General features: G+C 40.5%; 1 protein-coding gene across 2 annotated transcripts in view; it reads left to right on the forward strand.

Annotated features, from left to right (window-relative positions):
• Positions 1 to 13284, forward strand: part of GAK (cyclin G associated kinase) — a 116026-nt gene that overhangs the window by 69722 nt on the left and 33020 nt on the right. For both annotated transcript variants that reach the window (XM_038402083.1, XM_043514261.1), the window contains 4 exons: positions 7637 to 7716; positions 8122 to 8315; positions 10667 to 10825; positions 12338 to 12829. In XM_038402083.1, coding sequence (XP_038258011.1) covers positions 7637 to 7716; positions 8122 to 8315; positions 10667 to 10825; positions 12338 to 12829 — 925 coding nt within the window. The remainder of the gene's footprint in view (positions 1 to 7636; positions 7717 to 8121; positions 8316 to 10666; positions 10826 to 12337; positions 12830 to 13284) is intronic.

Genomic DNA, 13284 nt, shown 5'->3' on the forward strand with positions numbered 1-13284 from the left:
CCAACACTGCCTAGGCTGCAAAAATTTGTCAGTGACCTTGAGTGGTACATCATCAATGGAGGCAACTAGAGTAATTGCAGTACTTCCCGGTCGATACTAGATCATGACTTCTGTCTTCTTTAGACTGATCATTAAGCCAAAACGTTTTGCTGCACGCACAAAGCAGTCAGTGAGCAGCTCAATGTCTGTACAGTGAGGAATTTAAAAAAAAAAAAATCAAGGTTTTGATATGGCTTTCAGGCATTCCTTGTATATAACCGGGCCGAGAGAGGTCAGCTGGTGAAACTTTTTTATATCTGCATGTCTTTGTGTTGATTGCTTACTTGGCTTCACAAAAAAGAATACCAGTAGCAGATTCACAGAAGGTTGCAAATGAGAACAAAAGATGAGGACTTGCAGCCAGAAAAAATAGAAGGGGGAAGGCCAGAGAATTGTGACAGCACCAGAAAGGCGCACGTCCAAGTGACTGGAGACTCCTTACTAAGTGCAGACAGATCTGTCACCAGAGTTGATCCAGAGAACAGAAGGGTGTGCTATCTTTTGGGAGCTAACATACATGATGTGGAACTGAGGCTGAAGAGGATCCTAATGGGAGCAGAAAAGGATCCACTGATTTTTCCTTCATATGGGAACAAATGATACTGCTAGAGTCTCTCTAAGGAAGAGTATGCCAAGCTGGGAAAGACAGGTAAATAAATGGATGCTCATGTGATCTTCACTCTCCTTCTCTAGGAAAAGGTAGTATTCCACTGATTATGGTGAGCCTGCTCAAGCAGTGGTGCTATAAAGAGGGCATTGGATGCTCAGCCCCTGTGAGGCATTCATGGTTAGAGGACTGTTCTCATGGGATGGATTCCACCTGAGTAGGGAGGGAAATAGACTTCTAGGATGGAGGTTGGCTCAACTGATTAAAAGGGCTTTAAACTAGGAATTCTGTGAAGATGCTCATGTTATCTCCATGCCTAATACTAATAAAAAATGGAAGGAAAATCGAGTCCTAGAGGATTCAGCAAAGGAGAAGGGAACAACAGAGGGTAGGAGATTGTACATCAAGAGGAAAGATAGTGCCAGTACCACTGCCAATAACAGTCAGGTGATACTGGCAGTAGAATGACTGTACCTAATCAGACCAGGAATCTGGGCAAAGCCAAGCAGAAACAACTAGGATGTCTGTACGCTCTCATGCAAGGAGCCTAAGTAACAAAATGAAGGAACTAGACCTACTAGTGCAGGAAGTGAAACCAGATTATTATAGGGATAACAGAAACATGGTGGAATAGTAGTCTGACTGGAGTACAGGGATTGAAGGGTATGTGCTGTCCAGGAAAGACAGAAATAAAGGTAAAGGTGGTAGAGTAGCATTGTATATTAATGATGAGGTAGACTGTAAAGAAATTTAGGAGTGATGGAATGATAAAACTGAATCTGTTTGGGTCAAAATCACTTTGGAGAAGAAAGGATAACAGGGGCTCCACTGGGATAGTGCTTGAGGTCTGCCTCAGACCTCCAGGATCTGATCTGGATATGGATAGAGACCTCTTTAATAGTGTTAATGAAATAAATATTATTGGGATTTGTGTGCTTATAGGGGACTTTAATTTCCGAGGCTATAGATTGGCGGACAAATGCTACTAATAATGGTAGGGCCCAGCTATTCCTGGATGTGATAGCTGATGGATTTCTTCACCAAATAGTCACCAAACCAACAAAAGGTGATGCCATTTTAGATTTAGTATTGGTGAGTAGCCAGGTCCTCAAAGAAGAATTGGTTGTAGAGGACAACCTTGGTTCAAGTGATCATGAACTAATTCAGTTTAAGCTAAATGGAAGGATAGACAACTAGGGTTGCACCTAAGATCCTTGATTTCCAAAGGACAAATTTCACAAAATTAAGGGAATTAGTTAGGGAAGTGGACTGGACTGAAGAACACAAAAATCTGAATGTGAAGCAGGTTTGGAATGACTTTACGTCAAAATTGCAGAAACTACCTGGAGCCTGCATCTGAACCAAGAGGAAAAATTCATGGGGCAGGGTTGTAGACCAAACTGGATGAGCAAGCATCTCAAACAAGTTATTAAGAGAAAGCAAAAAGCCTACAAGGAATGGAAGGAAGGGATGGATCAGCAAGGAAAACTACCTCTTGGAAGCCAGAAGATATAGGGCAAAAAGTGAGAACTGCCAAAATCCAAGCAGAGTTGGACCTTGCATACAAAGTTAAAACCAACAGTAAAAGGTTCTTTAGCCATGAAAATAAGGAAAGAAGAAGTGAGACTGCGAAGCACAGAGGATGGAGTGTAGATAAAAGATAATTTAGGCATGGCCCAAAGCATAAACAGATTCTTGCCTCCGTTTTTAATAAGAGTAACAATGAGACTGGAAAAAGAAAAGGAGTACTTGTGGCACCTTAGAGACTAACAAATTTATTTGGGCATAAGCTTTCGTGAGCTACAAGTCACTTCATCGGATGCATACGATTTGTTAGTCTCTAAATTTGTTAGTCTCTAAGATGCCACAAGTACTCCTTTTCTTTTTGCGAATACAGACTAACACGGCTGCTACTCTGAAACCTGTCATTATGATGAGACTGGAGACATTGGCAGGGTGATTTAATGGGAATGAGGATATGGAAGTAGAAATTACCACATCTGAGTTTGGAAGTCAAGCTCAAAGAATTTAATGACCAAGTCAGGGGACTTGGATAATCTCCATCCAAGAATATTAAAGGAACTGATCCCAATAGCAAGGATTTTTAATGAATTCTTAAACTCGGGAGTCATACTCTGGTGAATTGCAAATACGTTTAAGAAATGAAAGTGACCAAAGAAACTACAGGCCCGTCAGTTTGACCTCAATTATATGCAAGGTCTTAGAAGAAATTTTGAAAGAAAAAGTAGTTAAGGAAATAGAGGTAAATGGTAATTGGGGTAAAATACAACATAGTTTTACAAAAGAGAGATCATGCCAGACCAATCTGATCTGTCTTTGAAAAGATAACTGATTTTCTAGACGAAGCAAGTGCAGTAAATATTATGTACCTGGATTCCAGTAAGATTTTTGATACAGTTCCATATGGGAAATTATTAGCTAAATTGGAGAAGATGGACATTTAATAAAAGAATTGAAAGGTGGGTAAAGAACTGGTTCAATGGGTCATACTGAAAGGTGAACTGTCAGACTGGAGGGAGGTTACTAGTAGAGTTTCTCATGAATTGGTCTTGGGACTAATCTTATTTTAAAATTTTCGTTAATCACCTTGGCACAAAAAGTGGGCGTATGCTAATAAAATTTGTGGGTGACACAAAGTTGCGAGTATTGCCAATGTGGAAGAGGACTGCAATATTCTACAAGAAGATTTGGATGGCCTTGAAAACTGGAGTAATAGAAATGGGGTGAAATTTTATAGTGCAAAGAGCAAGGCCATGCACTACAAGACTTTTTGCTATAAACTGGGGACTTAATCAGTTGGAAACAACAGGTGGAAGAGAGACCTGGTGTATTGGTTGATCACAACATGACTATAAGTTGCCAATGTGATGTGACCATGAAAAAGGCTAATTCAGTACTAGGATGCATCTGGCGAGGTGTTTCCAGTTAAGGTAAGGGAGTGTTGTTGCCATTATACAAGGCACTGGAGAGACCTCACCTGGAATATTGTATTCTGTTCTTGACAGGTTTCAGAGTAGCAGCCGTGTTAGTCTGTATCCGCAAAAAGAACAGGAGTATTTGTGGCACCTTAGAGACTAAGAAATTTATTAGAGCATAAGCTTTTGTGAGCTACAGCTCACTTCATCAGATGCATAGAATGGAACATATAGTAAGACACACACACACACACACACACACACACACACGTTGGAAGTTACCATACAAACTGTGAGAGGCTAATTAGTTAAGATGAGCTATTATCAGCAGGAGAAAAAAACTTTTGTAGTGATAATCAAGATGGCCCATTTAGACAGTTGACAAAGTGTGAGGATACTTAACTTAAGGAAATAGATTCAATATGTGTAATGACCCAGCCACTCCCAGTCTCTATTTAAACCCAAGTTAATGGTATCTAGTTTGCATATTAATTCAAGCTCAGCAGTTTCTCGTTGGAGTCTGTTTTTGAAGCTTTTCTGTTGCAAAATTGCCACCCTTAAATCTTTTACTGAGTGGCCACAGAGGTTGAAGTGTTCTCCTGCTGGTTTTTTAATGTTATGATTCCTGATGTCAGATTTGTGTCCATTTATTCTGAGCTTGAATTAATATGCAAACTAGATACCATTAACTTGGGTTTGAATAGAGACTGGGAGTGGCTGGGTCATTACACATATTGAATCTATTTCCTTAAGTTAAGTATCCTCACACCTTCTTCTCAACTGTCTAAATGGGCCATCTTGATTATCACTACGTAAGGTTTTTTGTTTTCTCCTGCTAATAATAGCTCATCTTACCATACAAACTGTGAGGGGCTAATTAGTTAACTTCCAACTTGTCTGTCTAATCTATCTCTTACTATATGTTTCATTTTATGCATCCAATGAAGTGAGCTGTAGCTCACGAAAGCTTATGCTCAAATAAATTTTAGTCTCTAAGGTGCCACAAGTACTCCTTTTTCTTTTTGAGAATACAGACCAACACGGCTGCTACTCTGAAACCTTATATAAACTGGCCATCAATAAGTTTAGGCTTGAAATTAGACAAAGGTTTCTAAACATCAGAGGAGTGAAGTTCTGCAACAGTTCTCCTTTCAAGGAGGGTAGTGGAAGCAAAAAAAAAACCTAACTTTTTTCAAGACTGAGCTTGATAAGTTTATGGAGGGGATGGTATGATGTGGTTGCCTACAGTGGCATATGGCCCATCTGCAACTGCTTTTAGCAAGTATTTCCAGCCATCAAAAATGACACTAGATGGGGAGGGCTCTGAGTTACTATAGGGAATTCTTTCCCAGGTGTGCAGCTGGTGGGTCTCACCCAAATGCTCAGGGTCTAACTGATTGCCATATTTGAGGTCAGGAAGGAATTTTTCCCCAGGTCAGATTGGCAGAGCGCCTGGAGGCTTTTTACCTTCCTCTACAGTATGGGGCATGGTCACTTGCTAGTTTGAACTAGATTAAATGGTGGAGTCACTGTAACTTGAAGTCTTTAAATCAAGATCTGAGGATTTAGTAATTTAGCCATAGGTTACGGGACTATTACAGGAGTGGGTAGGTGAGGTTCTGTGGCCTGCAATGGAATCTGTGTGAATCGGTAGGATTTAAAATACTGGATCAGACCATTGCTCCAGCAAGTGTAGTATCTTACATGTAGCCTGTGGCTGACATACTGTCTATTTGGAAAACTTGCTTTCCATGTGGGATTTTAATTGGACTCTTGCCAGCTCAGAAAAATCTTGCTCCCAACTCAGCAAAGAAGTCGCTTGAATAACATTTGGTTAAATGTTGAGGGAGGCCTCTATCCAGTCATAAGCAGTTCTTGGTGCCTTTCTTGGAAGCTTTTCCCACTTCCTGGTAATTGAACACTGATATTTGTTGACTATGAAAATTGCTGCTAGTGCATTGAAAGTGGAGAACTAGCCCTGAAGGTTACTACTTGAAACTATAAATGTCTATTATTGGCTACAAAATAAGTAGAGCTGATTTCACTTTTTTCAAAAGCCACAGAGGTTGGTAAGATAAGGATAGCTGTGTCTTACTAGAAGGAGGGTGTGTAAGACATTTTGTCCTCTGGAACAAAGCCAAGACTTTTAAAAAATATGTGTGTAAAGTTAGGCTCCTAGATAAATTGTTTGACTTCTTAAAGGACTGAGCACTTACCAGTTAAGAGTCTTGGACACTAAACTTTTAACATGTCTATTGCCATGATCTCTCTATTTTAGCTCTTTGTCCTAGTGGAACTCCAAGCCGCAGAATAGGTATGGGCAGTGACAGTCCCAGTAATGGAGTTTCCCTGTTTTGACCATTAATGTGACTTTGTCCATTCTGATCTTCCAAATTGCACTTGGTTATTCTGTAGAACTGGGTTGTCTTGTATGGATTTTGACTGAAATGAAGATATTACAATAGCAGTTAAAACTAATAATGAAACATGTTGCCTTGCCTTAAATTTATGTATGTTAATCTGGTAAATGCTGCTCTTCATAATCAAGTGAATACACATCAGTAAGAAAGAGGATTATCCTATTTGTACTGTTCACAATACATTTATTGCAAATATATCCTTTTTTAAAAATTAACTCCTTTTTGAAGTTAGGAGTCAAGTTTAGATTTGAGTTTCCTTGGTGTTTGATACTGTAGTGTTACAAATATTGCAGCAGGTATCTCCAGATAGTGCTTTTCTACAGCTTCCAAGCTCTTTTAATTAAAGTATGAGCAACTGTTGTGTCTTGGGAAGACATGCTGTGTTTTACCTTCATAGTACATGGCTCTGAGCAAGATGCAGTGGTGTTTGGAGAGTGGTGTTTGGTAAGGTGACCAGATGTCCTGATTTTTGGGGGCTTTTTCTTATGTAGGTGCCCCCCACAACCCCGTCCCGATTTTTCACATTCTATCTGGTCACCCTAATTGCAGGCAGCAGCAGGGGAGTTTGCTCTCTCTTTTGGTCTCAGGGAGCCTAGCATTAGCTTTGGGCTGAGATTCCTAAAAGGATGGATTGCCCTGTGTACTTTTTGGCTACCTCTCTTCCAGGACTGATGTATACATGTAAATAAAGGCAAGCTACTTACGTTGGTGCCTGCAGATGGGAAAATTGTCTTGTCTGTCAGCGGAAGAAAGAGTTGGATAAGTTAGATGGATATCATGAATCAGTTTAAAAAAAAAAACAACCCTATTATGCTGGCCAATGTGAGATTGACTACCAGGATATTGCACAGGAAACAGAAGTCCTTGCATACCCATGACATACTGTGACAAACTTTCACTTGATTAATACATCTGGTTCTGTTTAGGCTGTTCTCCCTCAGTGCTGTAGATGGATCCCTGTAAATGTTAATTATTTTTGAAAAGTACTGAAAGATCCAGAGTTCTACCTACAGAATTATGTCTTGTCTTCAAAGGCGGATTAGGGGTTTGTGGGGCTCTGGGCAAGAGAAAGTGGGGGCCTCTCCCCATCCCTTCTGCCTGCAGTCCCCCTATCCCCTTCCCGGTGCTCCTGCCAGGGAGCGGGGTCAGGGCGCAGGGGCTTCCCCCACTCGCCCGGCGCTCCTACTGGAGGGCGAGGTTGGGGCATGGGGTCTTCCCTGCTCCCCAGCAGGAGCGCCGGGCAGAGCGAATTGGTTGGCTGGGACCCCTGAGTGGCTAATCTGCCACTGCTTGTCTTGAGTTTGAGCATGCTGTACTAGCTTTTGATGAAGCTTTTCCCAATTTGTACAGGTGTAAGTGAGATTAGAATCATGTCCCTTGTGTCTTTATTTCTGATGGTGTTTCTTCAATGGTACTACCAACTTACTTGAAAAATAGAAATAAACAAGTCCAAATTCAGCCATCCCCAAAAAAATGCTATATGGAGCTACTGTATGTTTAGAGAAACTGAACTGAAAGAGAATACGTTCACGAATATCAAAAACGCTTTCTACCAAAAGGAAAGTAAGATACAGAGTCCTTAGCTTCTGTTACACAGAATTATGTAATTATGCTATGTTTTCTCCTCCCCATAGATGGCTTCAATGAAGATGTTCCAGATTCAGTTCCACACAGGTTTTGTGCCCCGGAATGCCACTACAGTGAAATTTGCTAAGTACGTGAATATTTTGCTGAACACAACTTGCAGAAAATTTTTTCAAATTATTTTACTTGCCAGATCAACAGATCTACAGAGGAGTATGTGTTTTAGTAGTGTTGGAAATGGATAGCTTTCATTTTTAATAAAATGAGTCCTGGCTTTTGATTGACTACACTTCCTTTGACTCAACGTCTTTTGATGAGGGTTTTTTTTAAATTTCTTCATAATAAATCATCCCTGTGAGATTAAACAGGGAAAAAATTACCAAATCCAATTGGTTTTATGCTTTGCACACCAATTCTGTAGAAGTACTAGTCACTTAACTTGTTGAAGTCCAAGATAGTGAGCCTGATGGGCTGATTGAATATTTGCCTTGAAAGTTTTTTGATTTGTGATTTTTATTGCATCAACATATTACAGGTATGATCTGGATGCTTGTGACATTCAAGAGAAATATCCTGACTTATTTCAAGTGAATCTGGAAGTGGAGGTGGAGCCCAGAGACAGACCCTGTAGTGAACGAACGCCATGGGATAACTTGAACACAAAGGGACTGAATCCCAAGATCCTTTTCTCCAGTCGGGAGGAACAACAAGAGATTTTATCAAAATTTGGTAAAGCTTAACTTTGGAGGCATTAGAAACTTTAGCCCGTTTCCTATCCTTTTAAAGCATTCCAGTTCAGGACTCATTTTTAGTTTTCAGACATAAGTTTTTAAACAGACCTTTAAAAGGGAAAACTTAATTCTTGTGAACAGCTGTGCCGTACCCTTGCTTTTTGTTAAGGAATATTTAAGGTGTTTTTCCTTAATACTAGATTGAAATTAGCCCAGTCTTTTTATCTATATTGGCACTGTTTTCACCTTTTCTTAGAGCTCTGGAGGCCCTATTTGGAGTGACACGTCAAACAAAAATACTTGGCAGTTTAGCCCTTTGCCTCCAAAGCCTGGGGAGAATTCCCTCAGCTTTTGCTGATTAGCTGAGCTTACACTTTCATCAGTGCAGTTCGAAGTATTCTCACATTCTCCATAAGTGGCCTTTCATACCCATGGTTCAAAATATATTGTTATTGAGATATTTCTTGTGCCTAGTCCAGTAGAGTTATGGATTGTTTCTCTTAAGATTTCCTCCGCATTCCATTGTATCCATTGTTCTGAAGGGATCTCACTTTTTTAACATTGCGTCTTGTCTCTTTATACAACTTCCTCGTTCTGGATATATTTTTAGTAATTCTTGCCAGGATTTCCATATTTAGTGTTTGCTTTTTTCTTAGTCTCATTAGTTTTCATGTTCACTCCTTCATCCTTTCTTTAACGTTCTTCAACATGGCTGTATTTAGAGAATAAATAGGACCTCACTTATTGTCTTTCTGCTTCTTTTATCTTTTTAAATTCAATGTATTTGCTTTTTTCCTCACTTTTCTCTTGATCCAACATATAGTCACTTTTCGTATGTTTTTAGAAAAGTATATTTCTGCCAGGCTTGCATTTTGCAGTAAGACTTGTTATTCTTTCCTTAACGTAATCTCCCTTTTATATTGTATTCTAGTTAGGACATTCAACTAAATCCATATTGCGAACAAAATTTTTTGTTTTACATTAATCTAAGGTGTTGGTATTGGAAGTGGGAGAATTTTTTTTTTTAAACACTTAGTTACTATGCTCCTTTACTTTCTGAATTTGCCTCATCTCGAGAAAAAGAAAATCCTGGAAGTTGATTTAACTTAGATCCTTAGCCCTGAAATGTTTGGGTTTCAAAAATTGGAGGGGAGAATATGAAATATATATATAATTTTGAAACTTAAGATAAATGTTATAGTTTTTATTCTTGGATCTTCATAAATTTGTTTTAACAAAACTTAAACTTGGGACCAAAGCTGAGTTGGAAGGACCCCTTTAATGTTTAGCATATCCCATCCTGTATTTTTTGTGAATCTTTTTTGGTTTTTAAACAAAGATGATATTGCAGCACTCCAGTAAGTCAGACACTACGCTGCTGGCATTAGGGTATGTCGACACTTGAGCTGGAAGCATAATTGTCGTTTTGGGTAGGCGTATGCACACTGTTTTGAGCTAGCGCACTAATAATAAGAACGTAGTTAGGGTGGGGCAAGCTAGCTGCTCCGAGTACGTGCTTAGGGTCCTTGGCAGGATTGTACTGGGGTGGCTAGCCTGTCCCACTGCTACAGCTGTACTTCTATTTGTACTCTTTGATTTGGCATGGAGCGATTGTTCTCATGTGAGACTACAGAGTCATTGATAAATCAATCTTCCCTAGCTTCTTACAATATCCCTCCAGCCCAGTACGTGACATTGAAGTAAGGAAAGTGACCAATTCCTGCATGAGCAGGGTGCTGTCACTCACCTGCTTCCAAGCTGAGGTTGACAGCTTTGCATCCTATATCAGTGGTACACTGTTGTTGCCCTACCCTTTAAGTACTTTCTATGAGTTTCATTGATCCTGTTCTTTTTGGATATTGTATTGTGGGGGAAGAGAAACGGAGGGCTCTTTATTTCCTATGTTTTGAAATGGCTGAGTTTTGTTCACAGCCCTCCTATCCAACTTGTTCTATTTTGTAATATCTACAGTGTGTTACTGCTATGCTGTAAAGAACCAGAAGCCTGAAGGCAACTGACTTGAATAGAGTCACATCAGTTTAAATATAGGACACACAACTCTCCTAGAATATTAAGTCTGATACCTTAATTTAATTTCACTGCTGTTACGTGTGTGGCTGAAACCAGGGTTAATATTCCATCCTAAATTCACAGCTGTATGGCCTTTTTCCTACACAAAGAATAGCAGCTTGCTCATGAGATCCAACCAAGAGTTACTTCCTGACTGCTGCCTTGATATGTTTTTGAGTAAAATACCACATGCTGCATGTTAGGATTGACACAATCTGCATTTTTTTCAACGTCAGAAGTGTATATCTAAGGTTTTTGGCTTGAAATTCCATCTGGCAGGTAAACCTGAACTGCCTAGACAGCCAGGTTCAACAGCCCAGTATGAAGCAGAAGAGTCTAAATCGGAACAATCTCCTGAAAGCGCACCTACTGAGCCAGACTCTCCACAGAGCAGCAGCACTGATGGAAATAACTTCTTCCATACTCTGGATTGGGAAGGTAAGTGAAGTTACTAATTATTTACCAAAAGGACTAATCTCTTGTGCAGTACATCAGTTGTCTCTCCCACACCTGCAAGGATTGCCACAGCGTTGCGTAGTGGTAGCAAAGGGACAGATCATGATTACTTCAGTTTTGTGTGTTGCCTCATCAGAGTGCAAGTAAAAACCATTTAGAAAATGAGTGAGCTTTTCAGGTCTGCAAATGTTGCTGTCCACCTTCATTTGGGATCTTCAAATCAGCATAAAGTAAAGGAAATTGTTTACTCCTTCTCATAACACATTAACTAGGGGTCACTAAATGGAATTAATAGGCGGCAGGTTTAAAAAAATTAAAGGAAGTATTTCTTCACACAAAGCACATTCAACCTGTGGAACTCCTTGCCAGAGGATGTTGTGAAGGCCAAGACCATAAAAGGGTTCAAAAAAGAACTAGATAAATTAATGGAGGATAGGTCTATCAATGGCTATTAGCCAGAATTGGCAGGAATGGTGACCCTAGCTTCTGTTTGCCAGAAGCTGGGAATGAGCGACAGGAGATGGATCACTTGATGATTACCTGTTTTGTTCATTCCCTCTGGGGCACCTGGCCCTGGCCACGGTCGGAAGACAGGATACTGGGCTAGATGGACCCGTGGTATAACCCAGTAGCGCTGTTCTTATGTAATAGTCATGCATTGCTGCTCACAAATCAAACTGAGGCAAGGCTGTATCCTCCCCCTTCCTTTATGGATGCTGGCTGCTAAGCGAGCAGGTGGAGTGGCCAAGAAATTCCGGCATGATCTGGACTGAAAACATGGCCTGCCTGCTCTGGTGTTTTCAGAGAGCCCTGTGTCTCCACGCGGTTCCTGGCTTTCCCCAGCACTTGACAGTAAAATTGCTGGGGTGCCATTGGTGACAGTGGTTACCACTGATTTTAGAGCAGCAGTATAATACAAAGCCCTTTAAACCATAATTTATTCAGTGCCCTGAAGGGGAGTGTCAGACTGAAGGCTCTTCCCCACTGTCTCACTCCCATCCCCAACTCAGATCATATCTCCTTGTCCAGCACAAAGGGTCTGCTTTAATTGTGCAGTGATAATAGATGCACATGTTGAGTGGTGGAGGAATATACTTAGTCACATTTCCGGTCCATGTGCTCCTGGCAGTCAGAGCCATTCTACTCCCTTGGCTCTGTGGGGAGGGGGGCATGTGCTCTGAGGATAGAAGGAGACGAGGGGACTGGAGCATTTGTAGCTAGGGCTCAGTAGCAGCAGTCCTGGCCTCTAGTGGCCAGAGAATAAACCTGCAGGAAAACAAGCTTCTTTCCCCCTCCCTCTTTTCTACCACCTTTTCTGAGCTTGGCAAGCCAATGGCAATTCACTTCTGTGTGCCTGCCCCCTGAGCTTTCTTGTGCAACGAGCTTTAAGTTCAGACCCTGGCACTTGAACCTGGTTTATCTTGGTTGAGCAGGAGAATCCTGTTAACTTCAAGATGTTTTAAAAAGGTAAATCTGTTTTTATTCATTCAATAGAAGGAAAAGATCCAGAGACTGGAGCAGAGGACCGCTTGTCTAAAGAGAATCCTCTTGGACTGATTGATGACAGGGATGAAAGTGACCCATCAGATGAAGAATTTTCTGCATTTCCTTGTGAAGGAAGAACCAATTTAGTTGAAGAAAAAGAAAAACCCAGTCCTCCAGAAGAAGATGCAAATATATTTTTTGAAGCTAATTTTGAAACTCCATGTGCCCAACCACGAGAACCTCAGTTGGAAGACCATATAGATTTATTGGGACTAGACTCTGATGTTCCATCAGAGCAGAATCAAACTGCCTCAGAGATGAAGAGCTCATCTAGCAACGCAGACTTACTGAACAATTTGCTTGTGGGTAGCACGTCGCAGATTTCAGAAGAGTCTACTGGGGACCTTCTAGGAGAAGGGGCAGACTTCTTTTTCAGCAGTCAACCTCAGCCTTCAGCCAGTAACCAGAGTACATCTCCACCCACAACATTGTCTTCTGCTGGTATGTAACTTAGTTCTCTCTACTTTGGAATTGTGATATAGTGTGAATAACTGAATGAGGCAATAATTAGCTGCTTTACTATTTTTCTGTTTGTACACTATGTTAATATCATGTTTTGATCGAAACCTAAAAGATCTGTTACAGTCTATCATGAGAATCTGCGAAAGGGGCACATAATACTTAAACTTTTTGCTATGTACTTTGTTTCTTATGACCAGAATAATTGCTTGATAACACTTAAGTTTTTCACATGGTTCAAGCTTACAATGTGGGGACTGCTACCTTCATTGGAAAAAGGCACCTTTGCTCAAAATATGACATTGACAATGTTGCGTTTTTCCCTGTTTTCATGACTTTGAAGTACAGCTTCAGCTGAGTTTTACACAAATTCATCTTACTTCGTTTAAAAAAAATAATCATGCCAAAGCAAAACCTTGCACTGTCCTGCATGCAAA

The sequence above is a fragment of the Dermochelys coriacea genome, chromosome 5 (assembly GCF_009764565.3).
Source record: "Dermochelys coriacea isolate rDerCor1 chromosome 5, rDerCor1.pri.v4, whole genome shotgun sequence".
Classification (NCBI taxonomy): Eukaryota; Metazoa; Chordata; order Testudines; family Dermochelyidae; genus Dermochelys; species Dermochelys coriacea.